This window comes from Rosa chinensis, chromosome 7, assembly GCF_002994745.2.
Source record: "Rosa chinensis cultivar Old Blush chromosome 7, RchiOBHm-V2, whole genome shotgun sequence".
Classification (NCBI taxonomy): Eukaryota; Viridiplantae; Streptophyta; class Magnoliopsida; order Rosales; family Rosaceae; genus Rosa; species Rosa chinensis.
This window is the reverse complement of record NC_037094.1, coordinates 51,378,272-51,398,084: the sequence shown is the minus strand read 5'-3', so window position 1 is coordinate 51,398,084 and position 19,813 is coordinate 51,378,272. Positions and strand designations below refer to the sequence as shown.

General features: G+C 38.0%; 2 protein-coding genes and 1 long non-coding RNA gene across 3 annotated transcripts; all 3 read right to left on the bottom strand.

Moving 5' to 3' along the window:
- Positions 1-2,813: 2,813 nt before the first annotated feature.
- On the bottom strand, positions 2,814-5,856 carry LOC112180758. The gene is made up of 2 exons (XR_002928463.2): positions 5,727-5,856; positions 2,814-3,227 (listed from the first exon to the last, which is right to left on the bottom strand). It is a non-coding gene; the product is annotated as an uncharacterized LOC112180758 (long non-coding RNA).
- Positions 5,857-11,101: 5,245 nt separating this feature from the next.
- LOC112178114 lies at positions 11,102-12,605 on the bottom strand. Its single transcript, XM_024316318.2, has 3 exons — positions 12,579-12,605; positions 12,119-12,517; positions 11,102-11,860 (listed from the first exon to the last, which is right to left on the bottom strand). Exons 1-3 carry the CDS (start codon positions 12,603-12,605, stop codon positions 11,102-11,104), a joined length of 1,185 nt encoding a protein of 394 aa, XP_024172086.2.
- LOC112179803 (disease resistance protein RUN1-like) lies at positions 12,485-19,732 on the bottom strand. Its single transcript, XM_024318284.2, has 9 exons — positions 19,705-19,732; positions 19,410-19,571; positions 18,173-18,349; positions 17,607-17,748; positions 15,591-16,111; positions 13,734-14,844; positions 13,218-13,496; positions 12,869-13,083; positions 12,485-12,758 (listed from the first exon to the last, which is right to left on the bottom strand). The coding sequence occupies exons 5-9, from the start codon at positions 16,097-16,099 to the stop codon at positions 12,626-12,628; spliced, it is 2,247 nt and encodes a 748-aa protein (XP_024174052.1). The 5' UTR covers positions 16,100-16,111; positions 17,607-17,748; positions 18,173-18,349; positions 19,410-19,571; positions 19,705-19,732; the 3' UTR covers positions 12,485-12,625.
- Positions 19,733-19,813: the final 81 nt, after the last annotated feature.

Sequence of the window (19,813 nt, the reverse complement as noted above, 5' to 3'; positions counted from 1 at the left end):
TGTATGAGTCATACAACTTTAGGAATAAAATTGGTATAGACCAATGTGTTTGTAATTAAATTTTTTTTTTTTTTATCTTACGTCCACGCACATCCATTGATGGAATATATACAAACGTGATGTGAAAAAATAAGCACGTTTCGCGGTTGTCACGGCATCGGTCAACCAATAAAACATATAAGTGACTACGGTTGACCAATCCGATCGGATTCGAAAATATGGTGAAATTGGCTAAATTTTTTACCACACTCATAATTTATTGTAATAAACTCATCCAACGGTCGGTTTTTCCATTTTCTTTGAATAGATAGGGGTTGCTCTTTGGAGTGTATGATATATAAATATAGGTTTATAAGAGTAACTATGTTTGACCTAGTTGATCGAATTCGAAACGTGAACCAAATTGGCTGGATTTTCTACAACCACCATGAAACATTACAATCTCTCCATCAAGCGGTTGGTTTCTCCGAATTCATTTTCCACTTCATGGTTGCTTTAGAATGAACTTAAACAATTTAAATGCAATGTATAAGTCATATAACTTTAGGAATAAAATTAGTATAGTCCAATGTGTTTGTAATTAAAATTAATTTTTTTTTTATCTTATGTCCACGCACATCCATCGATGGAATATATACAAACGTGATGTGAATAAATAAGCACGTTTCGCGGTTGCCACGCCATCGGTCAACCACTAAAACATATAAGTGACTACGGTTGACCAATCCGATCGGATTCAAAAATATGGTGAAATTGGCTAAATTTTTTACCACACTCATAATTTATTGTAATAAACTCATCCAACAGTCGGTTTCTCATTTTCTTTGAATTGCTATATGTAGCTCTTTGGAGTGTATGATGTATAAATATAGATTTATAAAAAATTAGTGTCTTTAAAAATTTATTTATCAACAAATTAGTATCTATATATAAATATAGATTTTTTTTGGTACAATATAGTTATATAGATTGTTATCTTTGGTTGTATTTGATCATTATCCATTGAATTTCCAAAGCTTGATTAAAAAAAAAAATACTTGTGTCTTTAAATATTTATTTATAAATAAAGCTCGCAAGGCCCGGCCCGAAAAAACCCGCAAGGCCCGCTTTATAAGGACGGGCTTGGATCCTTTGATTTTTAATAAAGCCCGGCCCGGTCCGGCCTGCAATTATTTAAAAATATAGCAAGGCCCCGCCCGACCCAAGCCCGCTATGAATGGGCTAGGCCGGGCCGTTGACGACCCCTAGCTCCATCTGATGGTGCGTCTGATTATTATATCATTTTCCAACAAATAAATTTGTTAGTGGATGACCTAAAATAATATCAGTGGTAGTAGTTGACGTTGTGTGACAATTGCGTCTCATTAGTACATGAATTAAAGAAAAAAACAAATGTATTACAGTAACTAAGAGAGGAACCCCAACCTTTTAGCTGTATGCGGGAATATGAATTAGCCATCTCAAGCCTCATTTGTAGTTGGACTGTTTTCTAAACACACTAAATATAAGAAACTAGTAAACTTTGATGGCGCAGACTCATGATTACTTGCGGAAAGGACGTCTTTGGTTTCTGCAAGTATCTTGGTCAACTACTACCCTGAAGTTGATCCAATATGATCCGCAATCAACGCAGTAAAAAAAAACATGCTGAAACTATTCTGCACTGTCTCCTTGTTTTCTTCCAACAATGCTCCTGAGCTCTATATCAGAATAAATAGATCATGCTATTCAGTATTCAATCGTATATCCACCATGACTCTGGCAAAGGCCATCAACCATCAAGAATTCGAACCACTTGCCATGCTCCAAGCAACAACACATCCATAAACACAAGGGCTTGTCCCGACTCTATCTGTCGGGGTTGGATACATGAATCTTGGTACCAAAAGGGCATGGTATTTGCTCACAAAATCACACCCGTGACAATTTTAGAAGTGCTGAAAGGGTTAGCCAAGTTACATAACCTCTTGCCAACTTGCTGTGGAACATGGATACATCAATGGAGCCAGCATTTGCTTGTTCCAAAACAAAGAGCACATTCATCCGCATCTCTAGCTACATGACTAAGACAGTGATTGATCCTGTCATTCACTACATCCTGCAGCCAAAGTCCTCATCAACTTAAGACTAAAAGCACAGCCACAGTTCTTTCAATAATTGGTTTGGCATTGAAGTATATTACGCCCAAGGTCCCTTGGGTTATGTCTATATGTTTTTAAACTCCCATCAAGCTAAGCACCAATAGAACTTTATGCAGTGCTTTAGAAACATCTAGAGAACAATGTCTTATGTTTAGGAAAAGCAAAATACGGAAACTCCCCAGTCGTACCACAGGTCCACAAGTATTCGGTGGAGACCAAGAGGTGCAGTTACAATATAGCACATACTGGGACGCTCCTTTGTAGCTTCAGCTGTTAGGGATGGACTATCCGGTAAAATGGCACACAGCCAATGCATGTAACCATTTTGCCTTAATCTATATAAAGATAGTATTGAAAGCAACATTCAACTGCACCCATGTACCAGGTCCCAATGTCTTCCAGGTAAGAAGAAAAATGGGCTTACAATAACATGATTTCCCCTTGTTGAACACATGAATTAAATACATCTTCAATTGATGGTTCTGCCAACTCTTAATCATACAAAATTTATACAGACTGAGAAATTCACAAACATAAGAACTTTGAAAAATGCATTATGCACAGTTTTAAAAAAGGCATGGCGAGTGACTGACTAACTTTATATGAAGTACCCAGTTCTCTCCCTAAACATGGCCACAAACTCACCTGAAATTCAAAACGTCTAAAGTCATAAGAATTTAAAGGCAGTTGTCACAGCAACTAATATCAAGTGGTTTTGAACTATTAATGTAGCCTACAATATCAATATTTGATTGCTTACTTAGCATAACATTTTATACCTAACAATACGAACCATGGCTTACGATGATGACACCGTCCCCATCCAAAACAGCATGAGGATTATGTCCTAATCCTCCATTCCCACTCCACATGCAAATCCCTATACTTGGATGAGTTAAATCTCTACATATTGAGGGCTCTCCCGGCAATTTTGAGTAGCCGAGGACCATGAACCTAGCACTTGTTCTACTGTTGCTTGTTTGGGAGCTTTAAATGGTAAATGCCGGGCTGATGAATAACGACCCAATTGACATGCTGCGAGCTCCAACCTTGAGCAGTCCATTAACAGCAGAGTGGTACCAAGACCTAAAATGGCAAATGGTTACATATAGTGCAAAGTACTTTGGTAGACAAACAAAAAGAAAAAAATGCAGCTTCACAACTCCATCAAGTGATGCACTCCTACCATACTAAACGATCAAACAGATGCTTCTTGGGTATTCACTTCACTGAGATATGATTAATAGCTAACTGCATGGGAAAATCAATCAGTGGAAATTTGGGATGACTTCAACTGAAACTTCCATATTCAGGCATAACTCCTGAGTCCTGACTGAATAATTATCTGCTCATCTATTAAATTTAACTAGGACCACCCAAAAAAAAAATTTCTCTCTTTCTTTATGATACAGATAAGAATTCTTGCATAGAAACCGTTGTCAAGCTAATTAAGATTTAATGCAAAAAGGAAACACCTATTACAGAGTCATAAAGCAAAAATAACCTTGTCACTGATCCACTGAATATAAGATTGGCCTAATCTTATATGAAGAGACTAACAATCACCTTGCTTTCCAATTCAATCAGATAACATATGTAAAGATATGGCAGAGTTCCAGCAGCATTTTCTATTCAAAATAGCAATAAAAACAAGGGCAATTGCTTGAAACTGCAAAACATTTCGATTATCAAGCAGGCATCGATTTTTATCCACTATCTATATTAGACCATATTCGATCAGAGAAAAAATGAAAAGCCAAAAGGTAGTACCTGTAAAAGTAAAACAAAACCTTACCCTGAACCCCAAATCAGAGCAAACAAAAACCGATAAACTTCTTGAGAAATGTTCAAACAAGTTTCAACAAAACAGAGGATTCCAGCAAGACCCCAATCCAACCCAAACAGAAGCATTAAAGCTTTATAAAGACTGGACCTTTCGATGGCAGAGCATGTTGGACTGGGTCTCGGAGTTTGGGATTTCTAATTGTGAGAGAGAGAGAGAGTAAACTAAAAATAAGAAATTGCAGCTTGATAACCCCAAACTGTGCACTAAAAAATTTACAATCATACAGAACAATCAAGTAGAGGCTTCTTGGATATTCATTCATTCTTTGCATTAGGAGATAAACGGTAGATTACTTCTTTTTTTTCCCTCAAACCAGGATCCTTCCGTCGTTTTGATACTATATCATCCTAAACCACACATTGAAAGAGAGAAACCTATACATTCTAATAGGGTTATACCTAAAATGGTTCAAAAGTATTTGTTGGACCTCAGGTCAACAAGAGAATGTCACAACATAGATGCTTAAATCATAAACTGTGAAGTATCAACTTTTCCTGAAAACTCCCATATTCAAGCATAATCTGGGATTCAAGAGCACATGCCACACTGCTAGATTAGTCTTTTGGATGTGAACATTTATCAGATACATTAGCAAATGATATCTCAGCCACTAATCTTAGCCAGGATATTCAAGTAAGATAATTTATGTAATTTCTATTTAAAAGAAATATTTTCTGCATGTAAACATAGACACAAGAATCATCATCAAACATATATAAGTCTTAGTGAAACAAGCCAAGACCCACATTTTACAGGCTCACAAAAGCAAGTGCAACCATCCAATTGATCAATTCCTCAACTATATGATTTGACATGCCTTGTGCATAAACTAATGTTGTTAACAAATGAAAAGATATGAATAATGACCCAATTGACACGTTTGAGGTGTGCGCTCTGACCTCGAGCAGTCGAATTAATGGCAGTTAAGTGGTACTGAGACCTAAAATGGAAAATGATTGCTTGTCAGAAGGAAAGCAGGGGTCACACAAATATAGATAGTGCACATTTCTTTGGTCCAAAAAAAAAAAAAAATGCATCTTCACAAGTCCATTATTGATGCACTCGCACCATACCAAGTGATCAAAAAGATTCTTCTTGGGTATTCATTCATCGCATATACGCAGATATGATTAATAGATAACTACATGGGATCAGCTATAAGTGGGAACTTGGGATAACTTCTACTGAAAACTTACCACGTTCGGGCATAATGTGGGATTTTGGAGTACATGTCTACTCCTGAGTCCTGACTGGATATATTTTATCGAATCTATCAAAAAGTGATACCTCATCTGCTCACCAGGATCTCCAAACTAAAATACCCTTTTTCTCTATGTTCATTGCAAATAAAATTTCTTATGCAGAAACAAGAATCCCTGTCAAGCTAAATAAACCCTAATGCAACAAGACAACGCCCACCTTTTACAGTGTCATAAAACCAAGAATAACCGTGTCATTTCAATTTCAACAAATATAAGACTGGCCTAATCACCTTGTGTTCAAACTAATTAAACAACATATGTAAAGAAATGACAGTATTTCTACGAATCAAAACAAAGGGAAATTTCTTGAATGTGCAAGACATATCAATTATCGAGCAAACAAAAGCGTGCCCTAAGCCCCAAATAAGAACAAAGAAACTCAAACAAAAATGCAATCTTTCAACAAACAGAAACCAAAACAGAGGATTGTAAACGTTAAGATCGTAGGTCGGAGTCGGAGCAAATCAAAGACAGTACCTTTTGAGGGGTGTTTGGCTGATGGCAGTGGCCGACACTGTCGCTGTGAGATTAGCGAGATTTCGAATGCCTATGGGATTTATAGGGCTCATCACTTGTCTCCTCTGATTTCAAATTCTGGGAAGGAAATCAGCTGTCCTTAAATTCCCTATCCCAACCCTGTCCCACGAATTACAATATGACACGTAATCACTAACTTAACACCCCGCTAACACTGTTAGCTCTAAGAGAGAATCTTGCGTGGGGCAACTCTAAAGCCACATGGTGGGGCGAATCAATCACTGTCCAAGAGGGGAGTGTTTTGGGTATTGCACTTTAGAGAGCAGGAGGCAATTTCGAAAAAGAGAGAAAATTTTCTCTCTTCTGATTGATTGGCCCTAAAGCCACGTGGTGGGCAAACCCCACCTAAGAATTTCTCTCTGAGTAACATCCGGAGAAGAGATTGAGAACAAGGAGGAGACAATTATTAATGACATTTAGATTTAGAATCTACGGTTTAAATGAAAGGCAAGGACAAACAAAGCCCAACAATAGCCGAGGAGAAGATCTAGATCCATTGTTTGGAGAATGAATCCAAGAATCGATGCCTTGGAGAATGAAAGGCTTGTATATATCTATAAGGGAAAAAGATATAAACAGTACCCAACCTATGGCCCACTAGTAACTTCAGTACCCAAATTTTCAAAACTATCACAATAGTACCTGAAGTTCGGACCCCGACCCAACTTTAGTACCTAAAACACTGTTGGCCGTTACGGAGTTAGTCAACTGTCAAATTTTGAAGGGTATTTTCGTCATTTCACTAAATTTCTTCTTCTTCCTCAAGCTCTCTTCATCTTCTTCTTCCTCCTAACTCTGTCATCATCTTCTCCGGACCATTGGCAAAAGAATGAAACCCATAATTGGGGCAAATTAACTTCATTTCTTGGATCTGATCATGCATCACCCATCTTTCTCTCTTTTTTTTCTTTTCTTTGGGCTGGGTCACAATTTTTTTTTTTCCACTCTTTCTCTCTTCTTCCTTTTTTCTTTTCTCTCTTCTTCTTCCTTCCCCTGCTGGTAGATCGAGGGTGGGCAGGCTGTAGGCTTGCTGCGCTGGGTGGGCTGCGCAAGAGCAGGCGCAGGACGCGGGCCCAGGGCTGCTGATGCTGGGGCAATAGCGCGGAGGGAGATGTACGCGCAGAGGGGGGTAGGCTAGGCTGCTGGTCTGGCGGGGGCTTCGCGGCAGAGGGGGGGACGCTGGGCTGGAGAGGAAGAGACGCGGGGCTGCTGGAACCAGCGCTCGGCCTGGTGTGCTCGTCTGGCCAGCTGTGGGTCTTCGCGGCAGGGGTTGCGGCAGGGGGGGGACGCTGGGCTGGAGAGGAGGAGACGCGGGGCTGCTGGAACCAGCGCTAGGCCTGGTGTGCTCGTCTGGCCAGCTGTGGGGCTTCAACCAGCGATTCCACCACCGAGATCGCTCACCGATTTCCCTAAACTCTCTCTCTCTCTCTCTCTCTCTCTCTCTCGTTGAAAATAGAAATTTTTTCCTCCTAATTTCCATTTGAAACATACACACAATATTTCTTTGGGTTGTGATTGAAAAATGGATTTGAGCCTATATTCTTTCCCTAACCTCCCCTAAAGATGCTTGCCGATTAGCCTTGGTCTCCTCTGCGTTTGGATTTGCAGATGGCAACCATGGTGGGAACTGGGAATGGTGGAGGTAAGGGTCGGTTTTACCCCTAAGAAAATGCCACGTGACATGATAGTTAACGCCGTCATGGACGGCGGGTATGAAAGTTGGGTCGGGCAGGATATTTTGGGTACCATTGTGATAGTTTTGAAAACTTGGGTACTGAAGTTACTAGTGGACCATAGGTCGGGTACTGTTTATATCTTTTTCCCTATCTATAATTACCTGAATCACTACCTCCAATTTAAGCCGACACTTATCCACATGAAGAAGCAGCATTGAGCCCAACATTATATTTTTGTTTTGAAACATTGAGCTTTTATTTTCTGAAATTAAAATGATAGTGTTCATATCATATGCATAATAGATAATAGACAAGGAAATGAACAGTATCTATAAAAAGACATATTGGAATTTTTGTTAAAACTTGGGGGCAAAACCGTCATTCCACTGTTACATGAACAGTGATGATCATGGATGAATAGTGCATCCACATTTAGTATATGTAGAATAAGCTAGGCGGAAGTGTGGTATCATAGCGAAAAGTCGAAAATATTGGAGAATAGCAATAGTAGCGGTTGCTATGTACCTTAATTCGAGTAGTGACATAAAAGTTTATAATATTCTATAATAAAAAAGTATATAAGAAATTAAGTTCTCTATATACTTTTCCTATTTACTTTTTATTATATGAACACTATCATATATACTTTTTAAAATTAAGTTCCCTATATACTTTTCAAAATGATAGTGTTCTTAGTGTTCATATCAAAGCCCAACATTTCCTATATACTTTTTATTATAGAATATTATAAACTTTTATAATTAGTGGAGGAAAACCTACTTCGCGATATCCGGAGGAAAACCTAGGGTTGGAAAACAGAGTTTGGTTGCTGTGGCTTGTCCGGCGGCGTTCCCACGTCAATGGCGACTTCTGGCTGAGTCACGACAGGGGTGGAGGATCCTGGTTATGGATCTGATGGGTGTGAGCGGCTGGGATGGTTTCACTCCGAGGTGGAAGGGGATAGGAAGGTGGAAGTCAAAGGGTGGTGGTGGTCAACAGATCCAGGCCTATGGTGGCGGTGTAGATTGCTCCCTCTTTCATGGTTTTCAGTGCTCTTCTTTGTCAATGGTCCAATTTTGGTCCTAGATATGGTCGGAGACTATGTAGATAGTGGAGGTGGAAGGCCACATGGCGGGCTTGGGTGGCTACAATGGGGTGAGATTGTGCGGCTGGGATTAAGGCGGTGGTTTGCTGGTGGTTGGGGTTTGATGTCAAGGAAATTGGAAGCGTGTTGCGGTGGTCGAATTCTCTTTTCTATTAGGTTTTTTGGTTAGGTTTTTTAGGTTTTGGTTTTTGTTTAGGTATAATAAGTCCCTCCTCAATTGAGCGAGGGCTAGGTTGTTTTGGTTTCATTGGTGTGTCGTGGTCTGGTCTTTTGTCGGTGCTTTTTGGTTATCAACGTGATGGTGAATCACCCTTACACGTGGTCTGGCGGTTTTGGATCGCGGTGTCCGAATGGGTGAAAACAGTTCATCGTAAGGTTGGTGGCTGGGTTGTATCGGTACATGTTTGGTGGTTACTCATTGTAGCTCGCGGCTATGAGCGTAAAATTTGGTTAGGGGTTGAGCCTTTTTGGCTCATGGAAGTCACTCATGTTGACGGTCCCATAACTATGCATCTAATGCTATGTAATCTATTTGGCTATTAATGGAATTTTCATCTTCTCAAAAAAAAAAAAAAAAAAAAAAAAGGAACTTTTATGTCACTACTCGAATTAAGGTACATAGCAACCGCTACTATTGCTATTCTCCAATATTTTCGACTTTTCGCTATGATACCACACTTCCTCTTTTTCTTTGATTGTGGAATCATAGTATTGTAGTATTATTTCTCATAATTCTTGCATCCTCAACTGTCAGGACCTCCATCAAATTAATTGGGGTATCCTCGCTTTTTTACTCTAGGGAAAATTCATGTTTAGTATTATGAGGTTCGGTGTTGACATCATATTAGTCACGACACTTTTAATTATCTGATAACCAAGACAAAATTGGCACAGGATCAGCTAGTACAGCTGATCTCCTTCCCACGTTTATGACATGCCTGTCTTCTTTTTGGTACATTGTTAACCTCCATTTCTATTATCATGCATAAAAAACCAAATTATCCCTAATAAGAAGGCCCAACTACAAGATGACAGACTCAAGCCCCAAAATTGGTTTGCTCCGAGAAAACAGGCGACTAAATCAGGGTTTGGAAAAAGCAAAGGAGACTATGCCTCCTGTCCGGCGGCGCCTCCACGTTGATCGTGGCTTTAGGGTTTAGGTTTGGCAGGTGTTGCCGGACGGGTTCCTGGGATCTGGAGGTTCTTGGCTTTGGCCTCTCTTCATCTATCTGGGCTGGGAACATCTCTTCTCTTCTCTCAAGCGGCGACGCAGGTGTGGGTAATTGGCGATAGGCGATCTGTGGCGGCCCGAGTGTGGAGCGGGTGGTTAGTGGCCAGATCATGGCGACGGTATGCCCTGGATTGTATGGCATTGATTGCTTCTCTATGGTGGGTCACTGGACGGAGATTGCAGCGGTGGGTTTGGGCTCCCAAACTGAGGGACACAAACGGGTGGAGATCCTCCACTCTGAGGTGGCAGGACATGGTGATTTCCGATCGGTTTCTTGGACAATAGGTCGGAAGTTTGGCGTGGCTTGCTATATGGTCTGGGTTTCTTCGGCGAGGCGAGCTCGAAGGGAGAGTCTTGACACTCTTTTGGTGGTGGGCTGCCGGCAAAGCACTTAAGGAGAGGGAGGAGGAGTATGATGGTTCCTTTTTGTTTTTGTTGTTTATTAGAGTAATTTTTTTGGTTAGTTCTTTGGTTAGGCTTTTTTTTTCATTAGAATGTCCCTACTCTTGTGAGCTAGGGTTGGGTCAAATTGGGGTGTCATGGATATGGTGTTATTCCTGGGGACGAGTTGGTTTATATTCGGTTTTATCTTATGGTCAATGTGCTGACGAGCGATCCTTACACGTCGTCTGGTATCATTGGGACACGATGTGGAAGAGGACGTTGGTTTTTCAGGCAGTTGTCTATGAGGTGTTATTGAGATTCTCGGGATTCTCTGTAGCCCGAGAGGTTGGGCGATATGGTGGGTTAGGGGTTGGGCCCTTTTGGCTCATGGAAGTCATTCATGATGACGGACCCATAATTGGTTTAGGTTTTAGGGAGGAGAGTGGAGAGGTCTTGTCCTCCGCCAGTCATTCCCGTGTTATGTAATTTTGGTTATTTTAATAAAAACTTCTTCTCCTTAAAAAAAAAAAAAAACTACAAGATGATAAACATTCAAAAAGTCAAGAATTGCAAATAATAACTAGCACATTATAAATGAAATAAATTCATTAGGGCCCATTAATATCAACCAACTTTGTTTTTAATCAAACTCATATCGTGCGTGTATCATTCATCTAAAGTCAGAATGAGTCATTACATATTTTCCCTCTACTGATATGAGATAGATATATCAACCAACATTTTTTTTTTTTTTTTTGAGAATTATATCAACCAACTTTTCATACTTTATATGCTTTATATTCAAACTTAAATAAATAAAATTACCCAAAATAAAAAAACTTAAATGAATAAAAAAGAAAGAGTAGATGAATATGGGAATTGGCTAGTAAAGATTAATAAAGGAATTAACAGAGGTAACTTAAATGAAAGGAAATGTTTCATGAAATGAGCATGTAGGATAGCTACATCCTACATGAAATGGGACAGACTCAGCTAATCTTCTCCCAAGCTTCGGAGTATCACCATTGTAATTGTAATAATATACATAATGATAGTGAGATTCATGATCAGGATAACCGTAGTGATCATAAGATAGACCATAAGCATGAACATAACTCACATCATGATCACCACAATCAATAAGATTACCAAAATCAATAAGATGACCAAAATCATCTTTATTATCAACATCATCATCATCATCGTTATCGCTGTCATCAACATCCTCAAGATCCCATGCAGAGAAAGATGGATGGTTCGAGTTGTAATCCATCGACTTAATATATTTGTCACATACTCGAACTCCTATTTTCTTCACCTGGCCAGAATATTGAATGTCTACATCAATATTGACGGAGTCACCAGCTTCCAAAGTGAATTCCTCGTTTGGCAATTGCACCAGGCAGAGATAATCTTCAGTATCTGTAGTTACTGCTATGCTTTTTGTATGGGCGAAAAATTTACTTTTCTTGGTACGATTTTTAACACAAAGATGAAGACTCAGGGCTTCAAAGTATCTTATACGTGAAGAAAAAACAATGCAAAGAGTCAACCCGTTCAAATTGCAACCAATAATCTGAGGCACTTCAAAATGGACTCGGTCTCCCTTATTGACATATGTGAACCAGTCAGGAATTTCACCTCCAGAGAGATAAATTGCACCAAATCCGGTCCATCCCTATACCATCCGTATATTGTTTGTATAGACAATACGTTAGTATATCATGTGCTTGTATGCCATGTGTGCATATATGTAGGGGTTTTTTTTTTTTCTTATATTAGAAAGGATGAAGAACTTTATAATGTCTTACGAAAAACTTGTTGCAATGCAATAAATTTCAGATTTAGACTTCAAGCCAATATGAAGAATATTCATGGAAAAATAAATATGAAGAAAATTAAGAATAAAAAGTCAGATAAAGAAGTAGAGAGAGACCTGTAGGAAGCTCTCAGTAAGAAGACTGGTAGTGATGCTGTTGATCCCTTGCATTGTCAGTGACATCATGCAGTTTAAAGATTTATCCAAGCCTGGAAAATCATTGAGTTTTGGACAATCATTTAGTTGCAGCTTCATCATATTTGACATTTCGGAAAAGCTTGGGATTCTTTCCAATTCACTGCAATCATCAGCAATCAGCACCTTCAAACTTGTCGGTAGATTAGGGATTGCACGAAGGTTTTTACAATCATTCAATAGTAGACTCTCAAGATTAGAAAGGTCCCTTAGGCATGGAAGCCGCAAAAATCTATTTCCTCCTAGAGCTAATTCTCTTAAAGAAAATAGACTCCCAAGATCCTTTGGAATTGCGTCATCAGCATGGAAAGGCCTCCTAAGCTCGGAAGGGTATGAAAATTATTTCCTCTCAGATGTAAAACTTCTAATGAAGATGGAGTACTCCCAAGATCCTTTGGAAATATAGCATCATCAGTTAATTTGCAGTCTCTAAGATATAATTCTCTTAAATAACAAAATCCCGGTAACAAAGGAGATGATTGCAGAGATAAAGATTCGACGCCACATAGAGCTAATAATTTCAGGTTCTGCAGTCCTTCTATAGATGGTATTGTTCTCATAGCTGTGAAGTCAGCAAGAAGAGTTGTCAGTGATACCATTTTCCTCAAGTCCTCTGCCAGGTTTTCAAATTTTGAACAACCTGAGAGAATAAGAGTTTCAATAGATTTCAACCTGTAGAAACTCCTTGGGAGATACTTAAGCATTTTGCAATCTCGCAAATTTAGCACAAAAAGTGCTTTAAGATCTCCAATGGACTCATGAACCTCGGACAAACACTCACAGTCTTCAAGTATCAACTGTTCCAGGTTTGGGAGTTTTAAAAAGTCTGGTGTTTGTGATATATGATGACAGTGACTGAGATTAAGAATCTTGAACTTCTCAAGAAACTGTTACACAACAAAAACAAAACAAAATTCAAACTCTAAAACGAACAGAGAGAACAAGATGTGTTTCCATAATCGCATAATCAGAAGGATCATCGTAATTAAGAATATGAATTGGTGGAAGCTTATATTCATACCTCGCAATCCTTCCAAGCTTGTGTGAGTTTGCTAAATTGCAGGTCAACAGCAACTAGGTTTGGTTGCATAAACTCCTTTGGTATGCAGTCGAGAGGAAACCCATGCCAGCACAACCATCTTAATTTGTGCATGGGATAGTATTTATAGCAATCACTAAGTTGTGCGTAGTTCAGTTGAAGCAATCTCAGACTCCTCATATTCTTAAATGCTTCAGCACTGAAACTTACCTTGTGATATTTTGACATATTTAATGTGAGTCCTAGAACTTCTTCAGTTCCCTGACAATAAAAGGCATATAGACCAAGTGAGGAAAGGGTTACTTGTATGTCAAAATGATATATACACATGAAGTAGAGTGATAAATGCATGAACCACAGGGGAGGTACACGACCTTATATGGGAAAGGTAATATACTGGACATCCAGAGCATATATCCAATGGTTAGATGTTGGATATGTATAAGATTACTTTATGTTACATCAGTATAGAAAAAAATATGATCAGGAACCACTTACAGATTTGTTTGTCAACACATCTATTACATCTTCATAACGCCAAACTCTACTACGTTTTCCAGGGTGGTTAGTAGATTCTCCGCGTACCATTTCTCTACCCATATCTTGAAGCAAATCATGCATCATCAGCTTGTTTCCGTCATCAACAGTTACAAGACACCGTTGAAGGAGGACTTTGATTTCTATTTCTGCAGAAAAGCCACAACCATCCAATATTTGTATGACATAGTTCTTATCCATTCCAACAAAGAAACAAGCTATGTCAAGGAATATTTCCTTTCCATCCTTATTTAGTCCATCAATGCTAATTTGGAGCTTTTCCCAAACTTGGTCATTACCAAGAATTCTCTCCAATTTCTCCAGTGCACTTTCCCACTCTATATTGCTTCTTCCAAACAGGAAACATCCTAATACTTCAAGAGCTAGTGGCAAACCGCCACAATAAGTGACCACACTTCTTGAGAGTTCTAAATATTCTTCATCAGGACAGCTATTACCAAAAGCATGCCAACTAAAGAGCTCAAGAGCTTCATCTTCATTCATTGCTTCTGTCAAATAGATTGCATCCACTCTCAGTTGCTTTAGCAACTGTTCATCTCTTGTTGTTATTAAGACTATACTTCCTGAACCAAACCATGCATTGTTTATAGGGTTTATAGCCAACGCATTCAGCTGGCTTATTCGATCAATGTCATCAATTATGACAAGTACCCTTAAACCTCTAAGTTTTTTCTTGATCACATTGATCCCTCTATGAACACTATCTACCTTTATCTTGGTTGTTCTCAAGATATCAGAAAGAAGTTGTTCTTGCAGAAGAACCTCACCATTGGTTTGCTTTGTAGTTTCCCTAACATTTGCAAGGAAACTTTTACCTTCAAAGTCGTGGTAAAACTTGTTATATATGGCTTTGGCAACTGTTGTTTTACCCATTCCACCCATCCCCAAAACTCCAACCATACGAACATCATTTGATGCAATACATAAATGATGATTTATATCTTGCACACGAGAATTTATTCCAACTGGGTAGACAGCTATGTTTAAGTATTCACTCGGAAGCTGTCTTGTAATCTCGTCAACAATTTTCCTGACAAACTTTGCTTCATGCCTGGCAAGGGTAATCATAACCAGAAATAAGAAACATTCAACAACAACCAGTCATTTTGACAATAGATCGTTAGAATGAACAATATTTGACAACTATTTGTACATACTAGCAAGTGAAAATAAGCCAAAATCAGGCCAGAGATAGGTTTGTTGGAACGAACAATATATATACATATATACATATATACATATACATGGCCCTTCTAAAACTTTCGACCATTTTAAGGGATAGCTTATTAGATTCACTTTTCGATCACATATTCACATCTCAACAGTTCATTTTTTAGGTCTATATGAGTAGATCCTGCATTATTTTCAGCCAAATTGATAATCATTAAGGCATTCAAAACTGCAATTTACAATTATAAATATGAACGGTTCAAGTTGGACAAACTCGATTCATCCATTGATATAATCTAATTTGATACCTTAACGATCATCAATTTGGATGAAAATTTGCAGAAATGAACTATATAAATTTGGACTTAAAAACTGAATGGTCGAGATGCCGAAATATGATCGAAAAGTGGGTCCCACAAGGTATCCCTTAAAATGGCTAAAAATAAGGATCCCTTAGTGGACGGGCTATATATATATATATGGCTACTATTTCTCTATATGAGCAAGTAATTATTAGCCAAATCAGGCGAGAGGAAAAGTAGTAGCCACATCTGGATATCTTGCATTGGTTCATAGAATTTGGAATAATTAACTGTATCATTGCTTAAAAGAAATAAGTAATTTTACCTTTCCTCAGTGTTTTGAAGAGCCCAGCCAGACAAGTTTGCAGCTTCATTAAGAGCACATCTCCAACTCTGAACCTTATCTTCATATAACATGAAGTCCTCTTCATGTTTCTTGAATGCTCGTGCAAAACTACCAGTCTGTTTCCTGACATCTGAAGCATCAACATGATAGAATATTGGCAAAACCATTTGCCTCGCTATTTTTCTACACTCCATGATCTTCACCAGCTCCTCCAGACACCAAGTGGACTCGGCATAGTTTCTTGAAAAGACAATCACAGAAATACTGGACCCTTGGATGGCCTGCAGCAATTCACCTGTTATATCTTCCCCTCTTCTTAGCTGCTCATCAATAAAAGTGCTGATTCCGGCACCTTGTAATGCCATATAAAGGTGACCTGTGAAATTGTTCCGAGTGTCTTCACCTCTAAAGCTTAAGAACACATCATACATCCATTTTTTTGAGGAGGAAAATGAAGAGAATGCTTCATGGACTGTGCTTCTGGCCATTGGTAGTACGGACTGCAGGCAGGACCAACTCCAAATAGCTGAGTTTGAGAATTGTAAGAAAAATATTGCTAATATGACCACAAACACCAAATGTTTATCAATACGGTGTATTAAATTTATGCCTGCAAGTAGATCACATATAGATGTCGTGTTCTACAGGTAATGTTCATGACCTGTTCAAATTTAAACTCGGGCTATGTTCATAGTCTAAATCTTTCCCTGTTGACGGTTGTACTTGGCTATCATTAACAAATGCAACTAGCTAGTGTTTATACCTTATTAATTTGATGTTTTTATAAAAAGGAAAGTTTGATTTGTCTAAAGACGTTGACTTCAGGAGAATATTGTAACCATCAATTACTTGTTAAGTATCACCTCTGAATCTTGTCTTCAATTGCCTTCACAATTACTGATTTTGTTGAAATTCGTACTCTACCTTTTCATCAGACACGCGTATCATTCTAGGTAGTCAGATGTTCTGGTCACTAATTTGGTTCCTCAAAATGAATCAATTGATATTATCCATTATAAATACTCTTATCTTAAGCAAGTGTGCTTTTCAATACTATAAAACTTTTGAATATACAGTACCTTCAAGTCCAAAAGTTTCTACTTAATCAAGTTTCAACTCTTGGAAATGCTTGAGTACACTGTTACATTACCAAAGATCAAAATATTATTCGTTGTTCTTGAAATTTATACCCCAAAACCTAAATATGCTTTGAACTAATCATATCCTTGAAGTTTTCAACACACTCCAGGAATAATCAATTGATGATGCCTCAACAAGACATCGATGACTTCATCATTGATCAATAAATTATCTATTTTCTTTTCTACACACGCAAGTTTTTGCTCAAGCATATGGATTGATATCACATTACATCCAGCTCTTTCAGATTGTTTGATTAAAGTTTATTAATGGAATGTGCTCAGAACTTTGCTTTTACAACCATGACATGTTTAATTTAAGTTAGATATATTTTCTCCAAAGAGAAAAAATTCCAGGAATCTTACTGAAAAATTCCCCAACCCGGTAAATATTTATGGATGGATATTTCCATTATTATTGAGATAAGTACAACGACAATATCTAGGAACCAAACCATTGAAGATGCATGAATCTATTCAAAGATACAAATGATTTTTTTACCTTTAAAAAAAAAAGATTTTGTATATGAAGAAACAAATGGCAGATATATTTTTCTTCAAGAAAGATGACTTATAGAATAGTTAATTTAGCAACATTTATTAATGGGAGGTGATGTTCATACTGAAGTTTTATCCATGAACGTTTAAACCAGGACAGTCAAAAATCACACAAGAAAGAAACAACAGATTTGCAGTTCCAAACCGTAGAACCAAACAGTAACCCTCTGCTTGATTGGCCAAGAGTCATCAAAACCCAATTGCAAATTTGAAAAAGCTTTATAACAGTCAATCATTCAGAGAAAACTACACATGCAGATCATTTTCATCCAAACCAAGAAAGCTAAAGAACACAAACCTGAAAGTTTTCTCCCAAAACAACTGATGACTTGAAAATCCAGCTAGGTTGATATTTGAGAAATAATGCAAAGATAGATGATGAGCAGGTGGAGGAGAAGCTCAAAACCAGAGTACTTATTCTTCCGACAGTCGATTAAACACTGAGAATTCAAACTTGCAAATTATAATTTACTTGCATAACAAAAGCTTTCTTATCATCGATCATTAATTACAACAATTCAGAAACAAACCCTTACCTACTGGGGAACAAGTCCTGAAGTTCCATGGAGAAAGTTAGCCTAAGGCAATTAGATTGGCGATTATTATATAGAAATGAATGATTCTAGAATGTATAAATTAAGCTCTATATGAATTAGCATGCCAAATGTCTCAAGCTGTAGTTAGATTGTTTTCTCAAATTACTATGTAAGAAATAGTATAATTCAATGGCTAAGTCATGAGGACTTCTTTAGTTTTTGCAAGTATGAAAAAATTACCCTGAAGCTCAATGAAATATGACCAAAATCAATATTGGTAAATAATAATAATAATAATAAAAATGCTGAATGTAAACTGGTTACTTACTTTCTTTCAACAATGCTTTAGAGCTCTGTATTAAGCTTGTCAATTGTGTATCCAAAGTGAAGTCGGTAAAGACCATCAACCATCCAAAATTCTAACTACTTGGCATGCTTCAAGCAACACTGCACTAAGCACAAGGGATTGTCTCAACTATTTGGGTGGCGTAAGCAGTGATTGATCCTGCAACCAAATATCTCATATATAAACTAATAAATAAAGCAGAATTAAGATATACCACCATAGGAAAAATCAAACAGAGGCTTCTTGGATATTCATTCATTCTTTACCCTGACACCAGAATCCTTCCCCACTTTGGTTGTATATATTATCCTAGGCTACATAATGAAGAGAGACCCATTTTTCTAATAAGATGGTTATTTCCTAATACCAGCAAAAGAATTGATTTAAAATTCCTAATTAGGAGCTTAGCTCAACAAGGCAATGTCTGGTTGAACCAAAAACTGTGAAGTGTAAACTTCTCCTGAAAACTTCCCATTAATACCAGCAAAAAGAATTGATTTAAAATTCCTAATTAGCAGCTTAGCTCAACAAGGCAATGTCTGGTTGAACCAAAAACTGTGAAGTGTAAACTTCTCCTGAAAACTTCCCATTAATACCAGCAAAAGAATTGATTTAAAATTCCTAATTAGCAGCTTAGCTCAACAAGGCAATGTCTGGTTGAACCAAAAACTGTGAAGTGTAAACTTCTCCTGAAAACTTCCCATGTTCAAGCATAATCTGATATTCAAGAGCACATACCCCCACTCCTAAATTAATCTATTGAAGAAGATATTTATCTGATCTATTAGACGTCTTAGCCAGGATCTTCGAACAAAATACTTTGTTCTGTTTAACTTTTATTTGAAAGAAATATTCTTTTCATGAATATATAGACACGAGTCATTGTCAAACATATAAGTAATTCAACAAGCCAAGACCCACCTTTTACAGGCTCACAAAAGCACGCACAGACATTCAATTGAAAATATATGACCGAGTTCTAGCGGCATCTTCTATACAAACTAGCAATCAAAATAGGCTACTGCTTGAATATGCAAGTCATTTCAATTGTAACACAAGCAACTACTTCCCAGTTCCCAAACAAAAACCAAAAGGCAATGAAGACGAAAGACTAGGCAAACTCAGGGCAACAAATAAAACCCAAAGCAGATCGACTAGTATTAAAGTAAAACCCTCGGTTGGAAACCAAACCCAACAGATCGAAGTACAAAGACAATACCATTTACTTCAGGTTTTGAGAGATGTGCGCGGAGGAGCGAGCAGAAGATCTTTCAGGGCAGAGGATGTATCGCGTTGGGCCCTCAGAGTGATGTTTCCTAGTCCCAAATATGCTCCCCTCTTCAAATTTTGACATCAATTTTGTGTTGTTGTCAACTTCAGCCTACTAAGAGCATTGAAATATCAGAGCATTGGTGTTAACGTCTGCAATTCGTCTAGTGAAAACCCAACAAAAACTAAAAAACAAAAACAAAAAAGAAATGTTCATCGTGGAACTCATAGCACAGGATCACCACCTCACAGTTTTCAAAATCCCGATTTAACCGCCTTATGTCCGAATTCCCAAACGACACCATAACTGTCACTCGCGCCTTCCTCTATATCTTCAAACCCTGTCAGTCACAG

Excerpts from the sequence above, each read along its gene's own strand:
- LOC112178114 (XM_024316318.2), bottom strand. The coding sequence starts at position 12,605 with ATGCTATATTTCCAAAGGATCTTGGGA. Across the intron at positions 12,518-12,578 it reads ATTTCCAAAGGATCTTGGGA|CTTAGGAGGCCTTTCCATGC; the intron begins GTACTCCATCTT and ends TACCCTTCCGAG. Across the intron at positions 11,861-12,118 it reads TTACTGAGAGCTTCCTACAG|GGATGGACCGGATTTGGTGC; the intron begins GTCTCTCTCTAC and ends CGGATGGTATAG.
- LOC112179803 (XM_024318284.2), bottom strand. The coding sequence starts at position 16,099 with ATGGCCAGAAGCACAGTCCATGAAGCATTCTCTTCATTTTCCTCCTCA. Across the intron at positions 14,845-15,590 it reads CTTCAAAACACTGAGGAAAG|GCATGAAGCAAAGTTTGTCA; the intron begins GTAAAATTACTT and ends TACCCTTGCCAG. Across the intron at positions 13,084-13,217 it reads AAGCTTGGAAGGATTGCGAG|TTTCTTGAGAAGTTCAAGAT; the intron begins GTATGAATATAA and ends GTTGTGTAACAG.